Genomic DNA, 22,873 nt, shown 5'->3' on the forward strand with positions numbered 1-22,873 from the left:
AATTATTTACAATAATTCCATGGCTGGAAATAAAGTCTGAAAGTGTTATTAAACAAAAGCAAACAAGAAGAGGTCTAGTTAAAGGCAGGGAAAGCATCCCTGTCATTAAGACTGAGAGGTAGGAGGAGCACAAGGAAACCCAGAAATGGCTTCTGAGGTAATTCCCAGAGGAAAAGGCAGACAATAGGATGATACAAATGAGTTACAATCATCCAAGAGGAAAAAAAGAATAAGAATGAATAGAAAAATTTGGTGAAAATGCCTGGAAGAGAATGTTTCATGAACTGAAATGATTTTATAAATGAAAACTTTTACAAAGCAATATGAACCACCAGCACCTAGAGAAAATTAAACAATGACAAGCATCACTGATGATGGTGCTCTCTAGGCAAGGGATCTGCACCAGGAGAGCTTTGAAAAAGTGTGTCCTGAACCCCCTGCCCCATGTTTCCCCAAATAGGCACAGCCACTACCATGAGAACAGCAACAAAAGCCCCCAGTCCCCTACCTCAGTTGGACTCTTCAGGCCTCTCCTCAAATTCTCCAAGAGAGTACGCTGAATGACTTCTCGGTACTGGGGCTCAGTGACGTCCGGGGCCGCAAGCCGATGGATGATGCTCATCAGGCACTGGCTGGCACTGTCACTCAAGGCCATGTCTTTGAGCTGCAGAGCAGAAGAAAGAAAGACGTTGGGCCAGTTGGTCATCACAGACAACCATATGAAAGGGACCCTGGGGGGCTCTTCACTCCAGCAGGACACGACAACAACATGGGACTCACTCAAACAAAAAGACTGTGTCTGAATTCTGGACTGATAGGAGGGTGACATATTGGATGGACAATGTTGATAAATCTTGGAAAGTGCCATGACATGTAGGTTTTCAAAGTGTGGGTCTGTGTGTGTGCGAACGTGCATGCCTAGGAGTATTCACATTCCCTTTTTCATTCTCCAAATCCTAATGAATGAGTTTCAATTATCAAATAGTAACTTGAAATGTCTTTTGTAAGAGGAACAGGGCCAGGACCTGTGATTCTGCTGGCACGGGGACATTCTCCCTCAGTGTGGATTCATGCTGGCATCTCTTCCACAATGAGTGGTCTCAGAGGGATGTTTAAATGGTTTGCATGGGATATGCTAGGTCTTGCTGGCTCTGCTACCCCTCACAGGGAATTTAACAGGTGTCTAGTAAAAAAAAAAAATCTTTTGATTGAAGTGGGTTTTTTTGTTTTGTGTTGTTTTGGTTTTTTACTCATAGGAAGAGCTCAGGAAGACTATAATAAATAAAAAGAAATGCTCATTCCATGCAATAACAAATGAAATACTAAAAAGTTGGTGATAAATCAAAATAACATCCACCTAAGATGCAAAATGACAAATTGGAAAAGACCTTGGATCTGAAAACCCAGAGCCTACATAAGTGTCCCAGGTCTCCTTTGTAATAACTGTGTAATAAGGCAGTTGGTCTAGAAGGCTTCTCTAAGGGCTGCTTGTAGTTCTAAATCTATGGCCCAAGTTAAACTCCTCCTTAGGGAATGGCAGACTCTCCAATCTGGGGCGCCACACCTTTTAGTCCCATCAGATTACTCCCAGGCCCCACTCTGAACAAAATCTCCAGCCCCCAAAACGTCATACCTTCCATCTCCAGGCTTTTGTTCACAGAACACCCTAAGCCCAGAAGAGCTACCCATCTTATAAAGCCCATGAAGTTTTCCCTGCTCACCACAGGTAATAACAATATCCTCCCTAAAATGTTGCACAGAACACACTGCTTTATAATTCTCTAATGCCCCTAAGAGATCCCAGGATAAAAGAAAAAGAGCTTAGATGGACCTCAGAGGCTATCTAGCCCAACCCCTTCATTTTAAATTGGAGAAAACTGAAGCCCATAAGGGTTAAAGTGTTTGCCCACATCTTAAATGTCTAAGAGAGGATTTCACCCAGTGTTCTTTGCATAGGACCACACTGTCAAAGTTATTTATGATAAACTGCTCTTGTGTCAATAGAACATTGCTTATTTATATCTACTAGACATATCTACCCAAACCTATGTACAAGGGCATTATAAAAATTATGCCTCACGTAAAGCACTTCAAAATTGGTATTTTTATTTCCCCCAAACCCTTACCTTCCATCTTAGAATTGATACTATGTATTGGTTCCAATGCAGGAAAGCAGTAAGGACTAGGAAATGGTGGTTAAGTGATTTGTCCAGGGTCACACAGGTAGGAAGTATCTGAGGCCATATTTGAACCCAGGACCTCTCATCTCCAGGCCTGGCTCTCAATCCACTGAGCCACCTAGTTGCCCCACAAAATTTTTTTTAAATGGATGGTGAAAACATCCTTTAATGACTAAGAAAAATGCTCACCAAAGAAGGCAACAATAAAATTTAAATAACTTACTCTACAGTTCTGCCAGAATGACTCACCTGTAACGTGTAGAAACAATTGTGCATTACAGGAATTAAATAAGTGATATCTACAGTTTCCATCTGTTTGATGTAAGAGGTGATTTCCTGGAAAGCTGACAAGCGAACAGTAAAGTTGATGTCATCCAGGTGTTTCTGCTCAAAGGCGTTCAACTACAGGAAGCACATAAATTGAAATCATGAATTGGTTTTTAATTATAAAGAAATGACCACTCATTATTTTAGCCGTGGCTTGACCACCCTCATCCTGATAAAGTGCAGATGGCCTTGGGCTTTGCTGGGCTAAGCCAGGAGAACAAAAACACTAGCAGGTCTGATCAAGCTGAACCATCTTAGAGAAGAGGGCCTAGTGGTCATTGACTGAAGAGTAGACTAATAATAATAAGCACATGAAAAAGTGTTATAAATCTCTTATAATTATAAAAATGCAAATCAAAACAACTCTGAGGTACCACCTCACAACTAGCAAATTGGCTAAAATGATAGCAAAGGAAAGTAATGAATATTGGAAGGGATATGACAAAATTGGGACATTAATGCATTGCTGGTGGAGTTATGAACTGATCCAACCATTCTGGATGACAATTTGGAACCATGCCCAAAGGGCTTTAAAAGACTGTCTACCTTTTGATCCAGCCATACCACTGCTGGGTTTGTACCCCAAAGAGATAACAAGGAAAAAGACTTGTACAAAAATATTTATAGCTGCGCTCTTTGTGGTGGCAAAAAATTGGAAAATGAGGGGATGCCTTTCGATTGGGGAATGGCTGAACAAATTGTGGTATCTGTTGGTGATGGAATACTATTGTGCTGAAAAGAATAATGAACTGGAGGAATTCCATGTGAACTGGAATGACCTCCAGGAATTGATGCAGAGTGAAAGAAGCAGAACTAGGAGAAACCTTATATACAGAGACAGATACACTGTGGCACAACTGAACTAATAGACTTCTCTACTAGCAGCAGTGCAATGATCTAGGACAATTCTGAGGGACTTATGAGAAAGACGCTATCCACACGCAGAGAAAGAACTGTGGGAGTAGAAACGCAGAAGAAAAACACCTGCTTGATCACATAGGTTGATGAGAATATGATTGGGGATGCAGACTTTAAACAATCACCCAAGTGCAAATATTAATAATATGGAGATAGGTCTTGATCAATGACACGTGTAAAACTGAGTGGAATTGCTCGTTGGCTATGGAAGGAGGGGAGGGAAAGAACATGAATCATGTAACCATGGAAAGATATTCTAAATTAATTAAATGAAAATTTTCAAATAAAAAAAACGTAGATGTCTGTCTATACATATACATACATACATACATACATAAAAGAATAAAATTATTTTCATACCTTGACTACTTCAGCAATGTACTCCAATCCACTCTCATAATCACAAAGTGTCTAAAATGAAAGAAATGGTTGAGAAATTAGGTTCAGCTAGTATTAAAAAATACACTCTCATGACCTGGGGAGAAAAGAAGATTCCCATATGGAGGGAGATTCCAAGGATGAATTTATGAGAGGACACAGAGAGAGCCCCCCAGAATGGGTGGGTATGGATGGGCCACTGTGTCATCAGAGAGATCACTAAAGTAGTGACATCCCAGATTCATTGGAGTGTTTGAATCATTATTACAAAACTTTGGTCCATCACTGCTTTCTGGTTCTCTCTACAATGAGATACCCTGATGAGATAAAAATAAAAACCATGCTGGAAACATCTTATTCTTTTTCTAAAAAAAAATAAAAGGTCAGTTAAGGCTACAGCACAAATTGTACCTACCTGAAAAACTGAACAGAGCATCTGTCGAGACATTTTGCTCTGAATGACAGAAAAAAGCCTTGAAAGAGGTTTCAGGAAACTCGTTGGGTCCTGACAATTCTTTAGCAAGTTTTGCACAGTCACGAGGATGTCATTCTCAGTGTCCTAAAGGATTGATAGAGAGAGTGTTTCAGAATTTGGAAGAACAGCACCTAGGAAAAGACTGAGCAATAGGGAATAGCTTATTGATTTCCCTCTCACTCCTCCAAATGCAATTATCTGTAATATATGATTTAAGCTCTAATTTCATAATTCTTACAAATTGTTTTTAAATGCATTTTAATTACCCACAAAATTCACTGCTACTTTGGAAATTAAATGTGGTCTTATTTAGAACATTTTCTTTCTTCTCTTCAGGAAAGAACATGGAAAAACATTTTTCTCTATCAAAACTGAACAACTAAGTGCCTTAAAGCAGTTCACATCATTGTCTGGGACTTAAGTTTCCTCACTTGTAAAAATGGGAGGAATGGATGAGGTGATCTCTAAGGGCCTTTCTATCTCAACACCATTTAAGTTTTGGTTGATACTTTATAGTAAGGAAAAACGATCTATAATTTCTATTATTTTCTGGTCAGATAAGAATTATGAATCCATGAGAATGGGAGAAGAATGAATTCTTTCTTTCAAAAATCACATCTCATGATCTTTACTTTTAAAATAAAAACACTGTAAATACTTAAGCTGGAAAAGAGGAATGGCTTTTTGACTCTGCCTCAAATCTTTTACTCAGTATAATTAAAACCAGCTTATCCTCTTCTAGAAGCACTTTTATAGACTGTCACAAATCAACATTCAATCCCCACCTCTCCTTTTAAACCCTTACCTTCTGTCTTACCTTCAATTCTAAAACAGTAAAATGACAAGGGCTAGACAAACAAGATTAAGTGACTTGCCCAGGGTCCCATAGCTAGAAAGTCAATCTGGGGACAGATTTGAACCCAACTTCTCCTGACTTCAGACCTGGTGCTCTATCCACTGAACAACCTAGCTGCCCCTACCTTCAATTTCAATAAACATTTACTAAGCATCCAACTGTATGACAAACACTAGGGATAGAAAATCAGAAAATGAAAAAAAGCAAGGAAATCAGAATTGAGTCTAGACTAAAATGTGGCAGTCATACTTTATAGACCCCAATTCTTTACTTAAATCACCATCTGGGTTAAAATCCCAGTTTTAACACTATGTCTTTTATCCGCTGGGCCTCAGTTCCCTCATCTGTAAAATGAAGGGGTTTAACTAATGATTTTCAATGTCCCACTAAGTGCTAGTCTCTGATCCTTTCATTGTAGTTCTTGAGGCTACACAATGGATAGACCACTGGAACTGAGGTCAGAAAGACCTTAGTTCAAATCCAGTCTAGCTCAGTGACCTTGAACAAATCAGTTATCCCAATTGTAAAATGGAGATGATGATAGCATTTATTTCCCAGGACTTTATCATGACAAAATGAAATATTTGTATAGTGCTTTGCAAACCTTCTAATGCTCCTAAGTATAAACCATTATTATCAGTGGTAATAACAATGAAATCCAATTTCAAAAAATTAAGCTAAAGTTCCTGGTATTTTAACAAAATCTAGTTGTTAAAAGGTAAATCGTACTTATTTAGAGTTATTAAAAAAATCAGATGAATGAAATGGTGTCCAGAGAAGATCACCCAGTGAAGGTAAGGACAGTTATGAGTAAGTACTAAATAGGCTAAAATTTAGAAATCAATTGTTTGGATTTCTTAAAAGTCTTAAAACTGTTGGTGTGGTTAGTTTTTCTCCATTCCTTTATTCTTTCTCATGTGGTTTTCCCCATTCTGGCCAGCCTTTCTTATCTTACCTGACCACCACCACCTTGTTAGCTCCTCTTAAGGCTAGCCATCCCTAGTTCTTTCAATCAGCTCTCAAGCAACATGAACTCAATGCCCTTCAGCACCGTGGCTGCCCTCTATCTAATAGATGTCTATACTCCAGACACACAGTCTGACCAGGACAGAGGATATGAGGACAAGGCCTGGAGCCCATGGTCAGGCTGATTCACAAGCTCAGAAAGCCCTGAGATCTTTTTCAGATAAACTCCTCTCCAACCATACCTCCCCACATCTTGCTTGGAGGACATCCCACATGCGAAAGGGCAAAAAGGCACCTACCTCAGCAATGTTGCTTCGGTGCAGGAAAGGAAGCAGCAGAGTGATGAGGAGGGAACTCTGTTCTTTGTCTTTCATAAACTTGCTGATCCTATAAGAAGAGGAAGTTGGGACAGTTGGGAAGGAGAGAGGGATTATGACAGTCCTAGGGGAGACCCTTGAGGGCCTTAAGTCACAAGTCAGAAGCCTCTCAAGTCCCATTCCCTCCCAGAGACTCTGTGAGCCTCGCTGGGCTGATTTAAAAGCAAATAGTTTTTAAAAGTCAAGAACTATTTTCTAATAACAGAAATATTTAAAAATTAAAACCATATCTAAATAATAATTGAGATCTGCTACAAATGATTAAAAGAAAACTCTAGGCCCCACTTCTTTTACCTAGAGAGGATGCTGAGTTCCTTGCTGAGCTGGGCCCGGTACTTCTTCTTTTTCACCTTCTCAACATTCACCATGGTTCTGCTGAGATACTGAAGGATGGTGGGCACCTGAGGCAGCATCAGCCTTCCACCCAGGCTGATGGACTCTAGAACAGAAAGGGCATGATCAGGGGCTCAACCTTCACCAGCCGCTCCTATAATTGTATCTAACAGAAAGTTGGTTATTCGACAATAGCAGTGATAGGGGGTATGAACACAGCTTTCACAACAGACTCAAAGGGCCTGGCATTCCTTGGGATGGGACTTCTCCATTCATTCTGTCTCTGAATTTACAAGATGTATCTAGAGGGGCATCCTCTGTTCAACCCAGGGACAAGCCTCCCTCAACTTGGCAAGGCCAGACTTGAAAACACTGACCTAGAAACTGACAAGTGTTGTGTTGCATGTAGAGTTTCTCCACTATGAGAGCCCCCACTAGAGTTGACACATTTTACCGTCAGCCCTGGAGAAACCCAGGTGGCCAGCATGACAAATAGAAATGTCAGAAGAGATCCTAAACAGAGAAGGCTTTGTAATTCCTATTTATATCTCAAGTGACAAATATCATAGGGGCACACATCGAGAGCTGGGAGGAACCTCAGGGGTCCTCTCATCCAATATGGAAGAGAAGTGGCTTGTCCAAGGTCCCAGGGAAAGCTGAGATTCAAATCTAGGTCCTATAACAAGGATTCTTTCCAAGGAATCATTGCCTGTCCTCTCCACAGAGAAGGAAACTGAGACCTTGTCCAAAGTCCCACAAGTAGCAAGCATCCAAATTTAGATTTGAATCCAAGTCCTTTGAGAGCCAATGCTCTTTCCATTGTACCAAAAACATGAATTTATTATTTCATCCCATTTCCATCTACTTAAACTAAATAGCATATCTGCTCTATAATCATTATAGTTTATGTAAATTATAATTTATAATCATTTATAAAAGTTAAATAAAAACATTATGAAATTTTTTTAGCCATTTTGACATATTAGTGTTATAAATTTTTAACTAAAATGTTGAAAACATCATAAAGAAATGTAGGAATCCTTTTAATTCAGGACATCACTTAGCTACAGGCAAGGCTTCCTAGCAATATATTTTCACCACAGCAAAACTACAACTTTGATTTTTTTAGAAATTTGTGTTTCTGTATATAACTGAAAATGGAGGTGAGCCAGAGTGTATGAGAACAATGATGAAAAATAGAAAGATTCAGCAATGTTTGACTGATCCTACAGAAATATTGAAAGACCAAGAGGAAGGTGCTACCTCACACAAGCAGAGTTCCCTATTGGGAAAACAGAGAAGTAATGTATAGATGAAAAAGGTATGGCTGAGGGCAGCTAGGTGGCTCAGTGGACTGAGAACCAGGTCTGAGGACAGGAGGTAGGAGGTCCCTGGTTCAACTCAGACACTGTCTAGCTACATAACAATAGGCAAGTCACTTAATCCCCTTACCATTCTTCTGTCTTGGAACTGATGTGATACCTAGTATCAATTCTAAGACAAAAGGTAAGGATTTTTTTTTTTTAAGGGCAGCATATATGAGCTGCAATCTGCAAAGGGAGAGAGGTGATATTGAAATTTTGATGCAGATTTATAGAGAAGGAAAAATAAAATAAAAGTTATAATGGTCATGGTTGATTAACACGATCAGGAGCAATCCTATAGACATTGTCCAGTTGTAAAAATAAGCCCTACAGCTAAAAAACAACGGTTACAGAATGCTAACATGGAACAATAGCTAGAGAGCTGGCCTTAGTGTTAGGGAGGCCTGGGTTTGAGTCCTGCCTCTGACCCATGCTGCTTGTGTGATCCTGGACGAGTCACTTAACTTCTCAGAACTTTAGTACAAGCACTCCTGAGGGCAGGCCAAACCACACTAAAAGGGAATTTCAAAATACTAAACAAAAGAAATAAAAATACAAACAACATTTTAAAAACTAAGTCTATATACAGTCCACAGATATCCTTATGAATGGAGTTTGATGCCATGCCTACTTATACTTTGCTGACCAGTAGAGGAAGAGGGAACCTTGTCCATGGTTAAAATCATCTAGTTTAAAAGAATGAAGGGGAGAGAGGGAGGGAGGGAAGTAAAGAACAATGCTTTATACCAAGCCTCTAATATTAATTTTTATCTGCCTCTAGTCATACCGTCTATATTTTCCGTTATCTCGGTATAAACACATCCAGTCACAGTCAGGTTTGACACTGTGTCTGTGGGTTCGAAATCCGGTATGTTGAGGAGGTTATCAGCTATGTCCATCACAACACTAGCTGTAGTTTCAGAAATGATCTTGGTTGAGAGAACAGCAAATACGTTTTTGAGGATATCATACTCTGGATCTCCAGGTTTCTGCTTAGCCAGCAAAGGGAAGTACCTGCAAGAAAAAACATGAAAGCCATGATCATCCATAAATAAATAACATGAATGAAGATTTTTCCTGGAGTTGACCACCTGATGAACTAATATTGTTAAAAAAAATGCACTTGGATTTCTAATAATCAAAATTATATATTTTATTTTTTGTGATTGCCTAATTCATTGTTTGGTTAAAAATCCATCCCCTGCACATAGCTATGAAAGACAGATGATGGACTTCTCTTCTAATTTTTGTTTGATGTGATATCCAGTATTTGGGAGACATAAATGTTCAGAATTTATGTAACATGATATAAAATACTGATCAAAGACTAAGACTAATTACTTCAAGACTACCCTCCAGTTTTCCCAGCAGTTTTGTCCAATAAGCACTGCCTTCCTAGGTAATTTATATTTTAAGGATTAAAATACTGAGCTACTTCTGATTCTTCCTTGTCTAGTCTGTTTCGTGGATCTACTTTTCTATTTTATAATCAGTATCAAATGGCTGTGATAATTACTGCTTTATAATATAGTTTGAGCCTCACGAGTGTTATTGTCCCTTTATTCCTACCCTTTTTAATTATTTCAAAAGCTTGGGGTTCCTTAAAAAAAATTTTAACTTAGTTCTGTGAAGTATCTCTTTGGTAGTTTTGACTGGCATAGCACTAAATATCCATATTAACTTGTGTAGTACTGTAACTGTTATGATATTAGTAAGGCTCAGTCATGAGGACTGAAATAGTCTTCCATCTATTTAAGTTCTATCTATTTTTATTTATTAAAGAATCATCTTCTAATTGTATCCATATGGATATTAAGTGTACTTTCTTAGAATGACTGTTTTGTACATTTTGTAGTTATTTTGAATGGGGCTTCATAAGCTTCTATAATTGCCTCCTGGAATATTATCATTATTGGGGCCTATGGGGCCCACACACAAACCTAACCACACAGTAATGCACCTGTCTTTCCACAATACCTCTAATATTGCTATTTTTTTTAAATCCTCACCTTCCATCTTAGAATCAATACTGTATATTGGTTCTAAGGCAGAAAAGTGGTAAGGGCTAGGCAATGGGGGTTAAGTGACTTCCCCAGGATCACACAGCTAGGAAGTGTCTGAGGCCAGATTTGAACCCAGGACCTCCCATCTCTGGGTCTGACTCTCAATCCACTTAGCCACACAGCTCCTACTATTATTAATAGTTTTTAATAGTTATTAATAGTTTGTAGTTCTTCCTTAGAGAACTGTCTATTCATATCCTTTGACCTTATGCATTTCTTTTAGTTGTCTATATATCTTGTCTACATATCTATATTTCTTGAGTGTTAGAAATATTAGGCCACAGAAAATTTTCTGATATATATATATATATATATACACAAATAATCAATCAGCTTTCAAGTCTTTCAAAGTTATCCATGAGCACTCTAATCAATGTTATGATCACCAGCAATTCCAGAGGAACAATGATTAAGCATACTACTGTAAGCCTGACAACAAAATGAGGGACTCAAGAGAGTGAATAAAAAACAAATATTTTTAGGCATGGCTAATGAAGGAATTTGTTTTTGCTGGATTCTACATATTTGCTTAAAAGTTTTTACTTTTCTTTTTCTTTTTTCCCAAAGTGGGGGTTAGGGCAAGTGAGGGGATATTATTACTTTTTTAAAATTAAAATAAGATTGAAAAAGAAATAAGTTCAGTAGTATCTCATCTTACATGACCAATACATTTCAAGTCCTTCCATGCAAAAAATTAATGCATAACCGTATCTGAAGAAATCTAAGCACTTTCTGACTTTTCCTAGATTTACCAGAGCTACCAGCATCACTACTCTTAGAGCCATTATTAATAACTAAATAGCACTAATGAAACAAAGAGCAGCTTTGCCCTGTTGTAGAAATGAATTGTTACAAGTGAGAACTCTGGACAAGACTGATGTGAGACTTGATGTTTGGAGCAAAATAATGTAATGATTCACACCAACTTCTCAGAGTGATAATGAACATGATTGGGCAGATTACCACAAGACTTTATGCCACTTGGAAATATGAAGAGGACTTAGCACATAATATTTTTAAAATCTTATTTTACGTGTTTTTCTGCCTTTATTTTTTTCAGCTGCCAATCATGTATACTTGAATTCATATTCTGAATTCACATAAAATGAGGTGCTACTATATAATGGGTAAAGTAGATAGATAATATAAAACAAAAGATCAATAAAAATATTTTTTAAATGTGAAAATAATAGGACATTTCAGGAAGAGTTTCATAACACTTTCCAGATTATGTTTTTTAAAAGGCCAACAAACACTAAAATCACCTTTTCACCCATGTTACTATGACAAAAAGGGCAGTGGAGTCTTCTAGATCAACCACTTGATTTTATAGATGAGGAAACTGAGGCCTAGAAGAGAAGCCAAGGCTGGAAATAAGGATTAGTTCTGAGTCCAGTCCTCTGTTTTTTCCACCACAGAATACTGCCCAAACAGTAAAAGCAAGATAAATTATGTCTGCTGCATTGTGGCAATTATTTAGGAGAAGCTTCTTCAAAACTTACAATAGCTGTGGCATTTACATTAAAATTCTTGTTTTTAGGTGAGGATCCTGATGACCTGAGACCCTATTTCCACCCTGCTTTCATTGGAAAGCCTATGGTCAGAAAATAGCAACTGTTGGGTAAATCAAGGCCCAGCCCAGTCCATTTTCCACACATTATTTCTGCCTTTTAGGATCCTCTCTGGCTGAGACCAGGAATATCAATCAGCAGACATTGGCTGGAAAGCTATTGTCGAGAATGAGTCAATGTTCTACCAACTTTGATGGCAATTGACTAGAAAGAGGTCATTTTGTTCTAGGGAAGGAAATAAAATATACCTGGGATTTTTGCTCCAAGTATGAATAAGTTTCAGTAGAAGAGTTGGTGAATACTGGCTCTCAGATGCAAGTCTGGTGATCTAGATAGAAGATAAAGAATCATCGTGTGTGGCATATAATTCCTGGTCCAGATCTTTGTAACACAAAGGAAGTTCTTGGAGATGGCTAACCCCAAGATAATTCCTGGAGCCCAATGCTGAGGGTTCTCAGCAAGTGTAATAGGCACATCCTCTATGAGCTCGGCCATCCCAATGTTGTGGAGAAAGGCCAAGGCACAGTTCCAGAGGTGGCAAGGGGCAAAACCAACTGAGGGAGCCCTGGCCCTCCCAAACTCCTCCAAAGCTCTCATCGTGTGTCTGCAGGTCAGGCCCTTTGTCAGCATCACCTGAATTGAATCCTAAATGGATTTTTTACCTGAGGCCAAACAGCACCTTGGAAAACAGCATCGATTTCTTCTGTGCTGAAGTCATATGATTCCTGCTCAGAAAAAAACTCATCTACCAGCTTGAGTCCAAGGCGCCTCAGATTTTTTAGGGGATTGATGACTCTCAGCTGTACCTGTAAAGATAGAAGCCCTGTCTTAGCACAAAGATGCAGTGAACACCTGGGGGAATGGTGCTTGTTCAACAGCCTATACCTCATGACAGGCTGACAACCTGGGCTTTGGCCCTACTTCACAGGTGACCTGGACAAGACACCTTCCTTAAAATAGGGGACTGATACAAGGCAAAGAAGTGTCTTTAAGACATGGGGGGTGGAGGGAGGGGTGAAGCAAGCTATATGTAATGGAGATTCCTGGTTTTACATATGATGCTCTTTGTCTGTCCTAGTTTATGCATACAAATGCTTTCTCTCCCCCTTTGGTATTTGTTAAATTTACAATATTAATAAATAACACTGAAAAGACACATGGTGAATTATGAACCCTTTTTCAAAATAAAAAGGAACGTTCTCTGGACTTCAAGAAAAAAGTCCCAGATCCCAAATTAAGAATTGGTGATTAGAGGGGCAGCTGGGTAGCTCAGTGGAGTGAGAGTCAGGCCTAGAGACAGGAGGTCCTAGGTTCAAACCCGGCCTCAGCCACTTCCCAGCTGTGTGACCCTGGGCAAGTCACTTGACCCCCATTGCCCACCCTTACCAATCTTCCACCTATGAGACAATACACCGAAGTACAAGGGTTTAAAAAAAAAAAAAAAAAAAAAGAATTGGTGATTAGGTCAAATTCTTCACTGTGCAGATGAGAAAACTGAAGCCCTTGAGGTAACTTGCTAAAAATCATTCAGTGAAAGTTATGTTCAGAGTTGGGTCTAGATTTCCATTATCAGGACTCTAGTTTGGCACTTGTCCCACCATACCACTTGGCAGAAAAAGTCATTACCTTCACAATCTTCCAAATAAGACATGGAGAAGAGACAATTTAGGAGAGAGAAGACAATTATAAAGATTATAATAGGGAAGAGGAGATAATCTTTTTTTGCTTGGCCCCATATGGTAGGATTAGAAAGAATTAAAGCTTGATCTAAGAAAATGCATCCCCACAATGAGAACATTCTCCAAAGGGAACACAAGAGGCCTTGGGAAGTAAACTCACTTACCAAGGGGCTCCCACTTTTGTTTGGAGACCTTTGAAAAGAGGCCAGATGACCACTCATTGGGAATGTTGTACAGAATTTTCCACCTATGCAGAAGAGACAGAAGCCCCAGAGGAATTCTCCAGGAGATGGAGGGAAGCTCTGCCATGGGATCAGCATCCTGCTACATAAACAGCTGGCCAAGGAAAGGCACCTTGGGTCTAGCACCATTGACAGCTGGGGAAGGGAGGTCAGGGGGGAGGAGAGTTATCTGTCAAAGTCAGTGATGCATAGCTGTACCCCACCAGGTCAAGCAGGGAAGCCTTTCACTGCCTACAGAAGGCTGACAGGAATAGTGGAATAGTAAAGCAGATGCCAGGATTGAAAAGCCTTGTGTCACCTTCAATTGGCTCAGTAAAGTACTCAGTAAAAGCTCTAACTTACATAGCTCTTTCTAATCTCTGAAGGGAGAGCTTTTGCCCATAGCAAGGGTGGAGAGGTACCACAAGCATTACTATCCCCATTATTAGCAATGAGGAAACTGAGGTTTAAATGACTCGTCTGCAGTCAACAAACTCAGCATCACAGCAGAAACTTGAATTCCCTTTTCTAGTATAGTGCTCAAAACTTGGCTCATGGAGGTGGGCCAGAGGATATGATGGCCCTTTCTAGCACTGTTTTTATAAGCAAATTTGTTCCAATTTCCAAATAAACTTTAGAACACAAATCATTTGTCAGGTGAGGAACTGCCAGTCCAAACCTGCCCTGACCTCCAGGCACTTCTCTCTCCACTAGTCCCAGAGTTCTGCACCCCAGAGCCTGGCAGAACAAGTCCATATGCTCTCCCTCAGGACAGTGGTCTTCCAAAGGTTTTATTTAAAAGAACAGCTTTCTTGAAATGAAAAGAAGGCTGTGGTTCTGCCTGGTATGTCTGAATCCTGTGGCAAGTAAGATGTGTTTATAATCCAGTATTCCTGTTTGGCCTGAGCTTCAGGTAGGAATTAGGAAGTGAGAATGTGTTGGAGCATCATGAATCCATCTCTAACGAAGGGAAAAACAAGTCAGGGATGGGAAGGAGGAATGATGGAAAAGGGGCCTTTGACTGGCTGCCTCTGCAGTGCATAAACTGTGGATAGAAACTGATGGAAGACTGCCACCTGCTTTTCTAACAAGATAATCTGGCATCTATTTGAGAGATGAGCTTACTCAGTGTTTCTGCAGGATCACAGAAGTGGGAAGTTCATCAAGGTCACAATCCAAACCACTCATTTTATAGACAAAGAAACTGAGGCTCAGAGGGGAGAAATAAATTGTCCAGGGTCACAAATCCATGAAAGGTTTGAAGCAGGTTTTGAATTTGAGTCTTGCTAACTAAGCCTGGTGTTACATCAGTACCTCTAGTTAAGCAGAGCTCTGATACGTCCAGGTTTTTAAGAGATGGGGGCAGCGAGGTGGCTCAGTGGATATAAAACAAGGTCTGGAGATGAGAGACCCCAGGTTTAAATCTGGCCTCAGATACTTCCTAGCTATATGACCATGGGCAAATCACTTAACCCCTACTGCCAAACTCTTACTGCTCTTTTGCCTTGGAACCAATACTTAATACCAATTCTAACACAGAAAGTAAGGATTCAAAAAACAAAATAGCAAAAATGTTGTCTAAACTCAAAGGAAATATTAAGATACCCGCGTACCTCCAAGTGGACCCACAAGGCAAGGCCTGCATGGACTCCATCAGATTTGAGGATGAAGAAAAGAAAAAAAGGACAGCCGCATTAGATGCCTTGAGGGAATTCTATGCTCCACCTCCAAAAATGACAACAAACATTGAAAAGCAGGAGGGAAAATAAGCCACATCACAGTGAGACTGCTGTCAGTACAAAATCTCTTAAATTCAAAGCATTGGCCATTGAAACAGCCAGGATTCCTTAAGCATTTTTGTTTTATATTCCAACCACCATAAATCGTATTGACAATTTACAACTGTCTTTACACTCAGCACTGAATATCATACTCCAGAGATGCAACTTGGCAAATGTGCAGCTTATTAATATACATTATTAGCTAGTGAGTTGGCAGAGTGACTAACGTGCTTGACCAGTAGCCAGCAAAACCCAAGTTCAATTCCTGCCTCATAGTCCTAGCTGTGTAATTCTGGGCCTGTTATTTAGCATCCCTCAGCCTCAGTTTCCTCATCTATAAAATGGGGGTAAGGCTAACACCAACCTCAGAGAGTTTGTTATGAGAGTATCTGTAAAGTGCTTTGCAAACCTTAAAGCACGATACAAATGTTAGCTATTACTGTTATTATGAATATTAGCCTGTAAATTCCTATAACATCTAAAGGAACAACAACAAAAAGCTAAGCAGATATCCTCTGCCTGGCAACAATAATAATGAATCTGGGAAGAGGCCTCAGTGTGAATCCTGATCCTACCATTTCCACCCATGTGACCCTGGAAATACCTCCCCCTTTCCCGACTAAATGAGATGGATGCTAAGGGTCAAGTCGAATACCCTGTCACTAATACGATACCAAATTCCATAAATGATCCTGAGAGTCTGTATAAGAGCAACCACGTTACTAAGTAACTCCTAAGTTAAACCATGGTTCAGAAATGTAATTAGAAAGCACTAAAGATTTCCATTTAAAAGTCAAAGTGAACAGCACCACAAACCCTTCTGGATCCCAGTTCAGAAAGGAGTTTTGGGAGTTCTTGCCCTCATTTAGCCTAATTATAATGGACAGAATAACAACACAAGGTGTCTACACCCTCAAGAATCCTTTAAAGTTGGCAAAGAACTTTCACAACTAAAGGATAGGTAGTGCAGTTCTGCCAACCTCATCTGCCAGACAAGGAAAACTGAGGCCCAGAGGAGAAATGACTTGCCCATTCACATGATGAGTAAATGGCAAGGTGAGACTCGAACCCAAGGCTTCCTGACTCCACACCCCAAACCTGGGACAATCTAATAGGAGGCCCTGACCCAACCACATAACTCAAACAAATGTACATGTGATAATGTCTCAAGAGGAATTCCAAGTGCTGTGTGAGACCCAAGGAGATTGGGGAGTGATCCACTTGGAGGGAGAGAAGGAAGGATGAGGAGGGAATTGGTGTCCACACTGGGCTCTCCAAGATGAAGAGAAATTTAGAAGAAATGGAAGAGTAGCTTCAAGGGGGCCTGAGAGAAGAGCCTCATTTGGGATCTGGGGGACATGAAGGACTGGAGCCAGAGTAGTGAAAAGCAGGGGCTCTGGATGGAATGCAGAATACCAGGAAGGGAATCCTGGGAAGTAAAGCTGAGAAGGGCTGGAGGGCAGCATATGGAAGGCCCTGAATGCCAGGCTAGAAGAGATACTAAACTTCATTTGATATATAAGGATAAGGCATCCAATGATCCAACCTACCACACATTTATTAAGTACCTACTACATGCAGGGCACTGTGCTAGGCACTGAGATCAAAAACCATGAAAAATTGGGCTGAGCTGGGAAATGCAATATATCCAAAATGTCAGCTGCCCAGTGCAGGCATGATAACTTGAGCTGGAAGGTTACTCTGGCAGTAGGGGAAGGGCAGATTAGAGCTGGGGTTCCTAATATTTTTAGTGTCATGGCCTTGTGGAGCAATCAATCTGATGAGGACTATGAGCCCCTTTTCAGAATAATGGTTTTAACAGCAAAAAAGAAAATACAGAAGATTAGAAAAAAATGTCCATCAAAATCTTTTTTAAAAGCAAGTGATGCCCGGGGCAGCTAGGTGCTCAGTGTATAGAGAGCCAGGCCTAGAAACAGGTCCTGGGTTCAAATCTGGACTCAGACCCTTCCCAACTGTGTGACAAGTCACTTAACCCTCATTGCCAAGCCCTTACCCATCTTCTGTCTTGGAACCAATACTTAGTATGGATTCTAAGACAGAAGATAAAGGTTTAAAAAAAGAAACAAATAAGTACTCCTAGGACTATAGGGGACAATGTCATATTTGCAGTTTAAAGTATAAGGGTCAAGAGATCCAGGCTGGGGACAACAAAAGTGGTCCTTGGAGCTTGAGATTCCTAAGAGGGAGTCAGGAAAAGACCCCCACCCCAAGGTAGAACCTTGGAGAGCAGCTGTCTCAAGGGGGCAGGACAGGAAGCAGAGGAGGAAGTTAGTTAGGGAGGTAGAAGGAAAACCAAGAGAAAAGTAGAAGGAAAAACAAGGGCGGGATAAAAGAGCCAAAAGCAACTAGTGCTGTAGGGGTTAAGGAGGTTGAAGATGGGAAGTTCAAAGTAATAGAATTCAGGGCGGCCCAGGATCTTCTGAAGGGGAGAGAGAAAAGCCTTCTTTCCCCAAATCTCTCACCAATAAGTATAAGCACTGGGGACACAAAGACAAAAGAGAGACAATCCCTACCTTCAGGGAGCTTAAGTTCCAATAGTGCACAGTGAATTGTATGCTTCTATTTGGACTATCCCCAACATCCTGGGGTGGGCATAAGTCAACATCTCTGTCACCCAGGAGTGGACAAGAAAATACCTAAACCAGCCTCCTTTTCTACTCACCAAATGTGCAGTGACCTACTGCAATAACCATATGCTGGGAGATAGCTTTGGGCAACACAGAGAATCCACATCAGGGAGGATATCCCAAAGAAGCCTCAAAGCCACCACGAGGCCACCATGGCAGCCCAGCTCACCTTCTCTCTCTGATGAAGGATGTGAGACACAGTTGCTGTCATGCAGAGCAGGATCTGCAGAATCTCAGGTAAGTAGGGACTGATCAGGTGACCAATATTCTTTAACACCAGCTCCAGGCTATTGAAGACGCCATGCTGACGGCCCAAGGGGATGACTCTGGACAAATCCAAGTCTTGGACTGCTTGCAAAACTGCAGAGTGGCAAGGGCCTAACAATGACATGAGAAACAAAGACAGGAAAAGGAAAGGGGTTACTAGTACTCATTTGACTATCCCAGGATTGAGGTTTGCATAACTCTTTACAAACAGGACCTTGTTTAATCCTCACAACAATCCTATAAGGTTGGTACTTTTATTATCCCCATTTTAAATTTATTTGTTACATTAAAATACCCAGTCAACCCCCTCTCCCCATTTTTGAGATAAGGAAGACCCCCCCATGACACCACTTTATTAAGCGCAGCCTTAGGCCTTGGAGTCAGGAAGAATGAGGACCAAGGCTTGACACATGCTGCCCATGTGAAGTGGGGACAGTCTGAGGGGCTGTCAGTGACTGAATGACAGCACAGGGAGAGAGAACTGATGAAGTCCCCACCCAAGCCCCACTCTAGGTCCCTGGCCTATTCATCTGAAGGTCACTCACAGCTTCAAGCTTACTCTGATGGCTCTATCACCAGCCGCTCATTGTCCAAAACACCCTCACCAAGTGCTATTTCAGCTGCTTTATCCATGACACAGAACAAATAATCACCCCATCCCACCCCAGTGAGGCAGTGTAGCACAGTGGAGAGGGAACCACCCAGCTCCCCTTGGCCACATGGCCCTGAGGAGGTCACTTCAACTGAGAGGCCTCAATTTCTTCCGCTGTAAAATGTGGGAGACTATTCAGTGGCTCACAAGATATTCCCTTTTGGGGAATTCTCTATATCTCTAAGTCCCAGAGAAGGTGCCATCTGCACCTGAAGAGAGTTTCCTCATCTGGAATTCCCTTTACCAACAAAAGTTCAGGTCCAATCCCTATGCTACTCTGTAGTAAGGTAAACAAAGCCCTTTTCCCCATAACCATCCTAAGAGGCAGGTAGCAATAATAAGCTTATTTTGTAGATGATAAAACTGAAACTCAAGAAAACACAAGGCCTTGTTGGAGCCCATTCCTTCAGTGAGTCCAGCCTCCCCTGAAGACACAGCACAGAGCACCTGCCACCCAGAATTAGAGGCAGCAGCCGGGCCAAGTCCAAATGACAGCAGAGGTGGCTAGGATGGGTCAGTACCATTTCTGAAGTGCTTCACAGGCTCAAATAGCAGGTCTAAGAACATGTGGACCTCCTCAGGTGATGACCCCGCAAGGAAGCGCAAGACAATCGACATGCGTGTGCCAGAAGCTGACTTGCCCTGAGTTTTACTCCCCGTCTTGTTTTTCATTCTTCCATAAAGAATTCTACAAAATCAAAAGTAAAAGGGGTTAATTCTCTATCCATCCACTTCAAAATCTGTTTTAATGAAATTCCTTTTACTAGAAAATCATGGTCTAAATTATAATCTTGTGATGGAATACTGTTGTGCTGAAAGGAATAAAGAACTGGAGGAAGTCCATGTGAACTGGAATGACCTCCAGGAATTGATGCAGAGTGAAAGGAGCAGAACCAGGAGAAGATCGTACAGAGACGGATACATTATGGCACAATTGAATGTGATAAGACTCCTCTAATAGCAGCAATGCAATAATCTAAGACAATTCTGAGGGACTTACGAGAAAGAATGCTACCCACATCCAGAGAAAGAACTGTGGGAGTAGAAAGACAGAAAAAAAACATATGATTGAGGATGTTGACTTTAAATGATAAATCTACTGCAAATAGTAATAATATGGAAATGGGATTTGAATAATGATACATGTAAAACCCAATGGAATTGCTCATTGGCTATGGGAGTGGGGAGAAAGGAAGGGAAAGAATATGAATCATGTAACCATGGGAAAATACTCTTAATTAATTAATTAATTGGTTTTGGGGGGGCAAGCTGTGGACAATTTTTTAAAAATTACAACCTTGCCTGCCATTTTGTACCCACAAAAATTGAAGATTGAAAATATTCACTGATTCTCTAAAGGTAATTAGTGGCAAAGGCCAGAATGAAACAAAGATCTTCATCTGACAGGATGCTAGGCAGCTGGATACTATATAGAGTACCTTTTGATTAATCATACACTCTACCTAAGCCCATAATTCTCTTATGCCATTTAAAATAATAAAGTTGTTAAATATTATCATAATCTGAAATATACTCATTGTTATTATCCTTGACTTATAAAAAAGTATAACTAAAGAAAATATAGGATCTAATAATGGGCAACTGATGGAACATGACAATAGAAGAGTATACATTATTCAAAAAGAAGCTTTTAAAAGGTAAATAAACCAATGAAAGGAGTGTGTGGTGCATTACTGTATACCAAGAAGCTATGTACCTGTGAAGAATTTCATGACCCTAAAGGGAAGGCTCAAGGAAGAGAGAAAAAGGAACAATAGTATGGGAAAGTATTCCATAGACCTTCAGGTCAGGAGGAGAAAAGAGTGATGACTTCTAGAAGGAAAAAAAAAATCACAAAATTGGCATAGAGTCTTAATACAGCAATGATGGAAGACCTGACAGCTGATGACATCTCTGTCTTGGGGAAAAGCAGCTATGAGGAGACTGTCCATCTTTGTCAGATTTAAGCCAATGAGAAGAAACTGCTGATGAAAGGGCATAGCTGTCTCCACTCTTATCATGCTACTGAGGACAGACCTTCAGGATGAGAAATCCAGAGCTCTAATGATAAAGGGGTAAGTGGAGCCAACAGCAAGAGAACTTATAGCTCAATTGGGTCCTTAATGAAAGAACCTGCAGAAGCAATTGCTGAACTACTCTCAGGGATCTTTGAAAAATTTATGGTAAATGAGTAAAGTACTAATGAGACTAGAGATGGGTGAATCTGGCCCTCATTTTCTTTATAAAAGGGGAAGAAGATGAATTATTCCAAGTACAAGTTATAATGAACTTGACTGGTTTACTGCAAAAATCTGGAAATTGCCAAGAAAGAACTGAGAGCACTTAAGAGATAGTAATGGTGATCAAGAAGAGGCCATGCTAGCTCCTTCTCTTCTTTCTTCCCAACTCATGACAATGAGTAAAGGGCAGCCACTGAAGGCACCACAGGCCCCAGCATCATGATTTCTAGGGTAAATGTGAATGAGGAAGTCACCCAAATTGTTAATGACACGAAGGTAAGGAACTCATCTACATGAAAATAATTCTCTTCTATTTAAGTGATAACAAAAAAATAGTTGTAGAGGAAGCAAAGTCAATCTTGGTGGGTGACACTGGTGATACTAATGGCAGACTCTCAGGCTGAGCCACATGTGATCCACAATACCTCCAAGTGAAATTAACTAACTGGGAAATTTTACCATAATTTCAAAAATGCAATGAATCATAGATAATATTAACATTTGGTTTTCTAAGTCACTCTGTACCCTCAGGATTCCTGACATAGGTTTAGTGATCCCCACTTCTATTTCAGTTTGACACTCCTACTGTAGAGGATCCCTACCCATCTTTTGTGAAGATGCTACCCCTGAAGAATTACAATGTGCTTTTGCATGATGTCACATTCTAGATAAAAGAGACTAAGAAAGAAGACCTGGTATTTATTATATTGTACACTCCTGCAAATGTACTTTTTGAAATGCTTGTTATAAGATGCCATTAAAACAAAAAACAAATTCAAAGGTATTAAACCTGAATGGGAAGCAATTGGCTTGGATGACATTAAGAATGGTCTCATACCTAGAGAGAAACTAGGAGGCAATGTCAGTCTGAATAGTAATGAAGGGCCAGCCAAAGTAGATCAGGTTTCTGCAGCTCCTTCAGAGGGAATAGCCTTAGGTTTACACTCTTCCTATGGCACCCTTCCAGCAAACTGTTAATCATAGCTTTATATAACATACCTGTGACTGCCATTAAGACTATTTCATCCTGGCACTTGGTGCCTTCCCATTGCATTTGAGCCAAGTGGTGGCCCTTCAGACATCCCCCTGCAGCACTAGGATGACAACTGGAAGTGAAGAACTAAGCTTGGATAATTGCAAAGAAGAAGCTGACAGAAGGCCCTGATCACCCAACCCATATAGCACATAAAGTCAATATTGTGCTATGTTCTCCAAGAAAGGGAACGTCACCTGAGGCTGCCTAATTAATGTGGAGCAACATTCCAATCAGTCAAATGAAGCTCTGACATGGCCACAGATTGGACAATTTTGTAGGTCTTGGTGCCAAACCTCAGGAAAGACAACAAGAGCTCTACTATTTAACACCTGTGTGACTATGGCTAAGTCATCTCAGCCCTTGAAGCCTCAACCTTTCCATCTGTAAAAGGAAATGGTTTGGGGCAGCTGGGTAGCTCAGTGGATTGAGAACCAGGCCTAGAGACGGAAGGTCCTAGGTTCAAAGCCAGCCTCAGACACTTCCCAGCTGTGTGACCCTGGGCAAGTCACTTGACCCCCATTGCCCACCCTTACCACTCTTC

The 22,873-nt window shown here is 40.5% G+C and overlaps 1 protein-coding gene across 1 annotated transcript in view; it reads right to left on the minus strand.

Annotated features, from left to right (window-relative positions):
- The window catches only part of UTP20 (UTP20 small subunit processome component), a 116,297-nt gene that overhangs the window by 38,739 nt on the left and 54,685 nt on the right, over positions 1-22,873 (minus strand). The window contains exons 26-36 of the mRNA XM_044677506.1: positions 19,578-19,744; positions 18,307-18,515; positions 12,471-12,614; positions 12,057-12,136; positions 8,962-9,188; positions 6,772-6,916; positions 6,400-6,487; positions 4,219-4,362; positions 3,786-3,836; positions 2,430-2,582; positions 509-664 (exon numbers count right to left, since the gene is read on the minus strand). Coding sequence (XP_044533441.1) covers positions 509-664; positions 2,430-2,582; positions 3,786-3,836; positions 4,219-4,362; positions 6,400-6,487; positions 6,772-6,916; positions 8,962-9,188; positions 12,057-12,136; positions 12,471-12,614; positions 18,307-18,515; positions 19,578-19,744 — 1,564 coding nt within the window. The remainder of the gene's footprint in view (positions 1-508; positions 665-2,429; positions 2,583-3,785; positions 3,837-4,218; positions 4,363-6,399; positions 6,488-6,771; positions 6,917-8,961; positions 9,189-12,056; positions 12,137-12,470; positions 12,615-18,306; positions 18,516-19,577; positions 19,745-22,873) is intronic.

Source organism: Gracilinanus agilis, chromosome 5 (genome assembly GCF_016433145.1).
Source record: "Gracilinanus agilis isolate LMUSP501 chromosome 5, AgileGrace, whole genome shotgun sequence".
NCBI lineage: Eukaryota > Metazoa > Chordata > Mammalia > Didelphimorphia > Didelphidae > Gracilinanus > Gracilinanus agilis.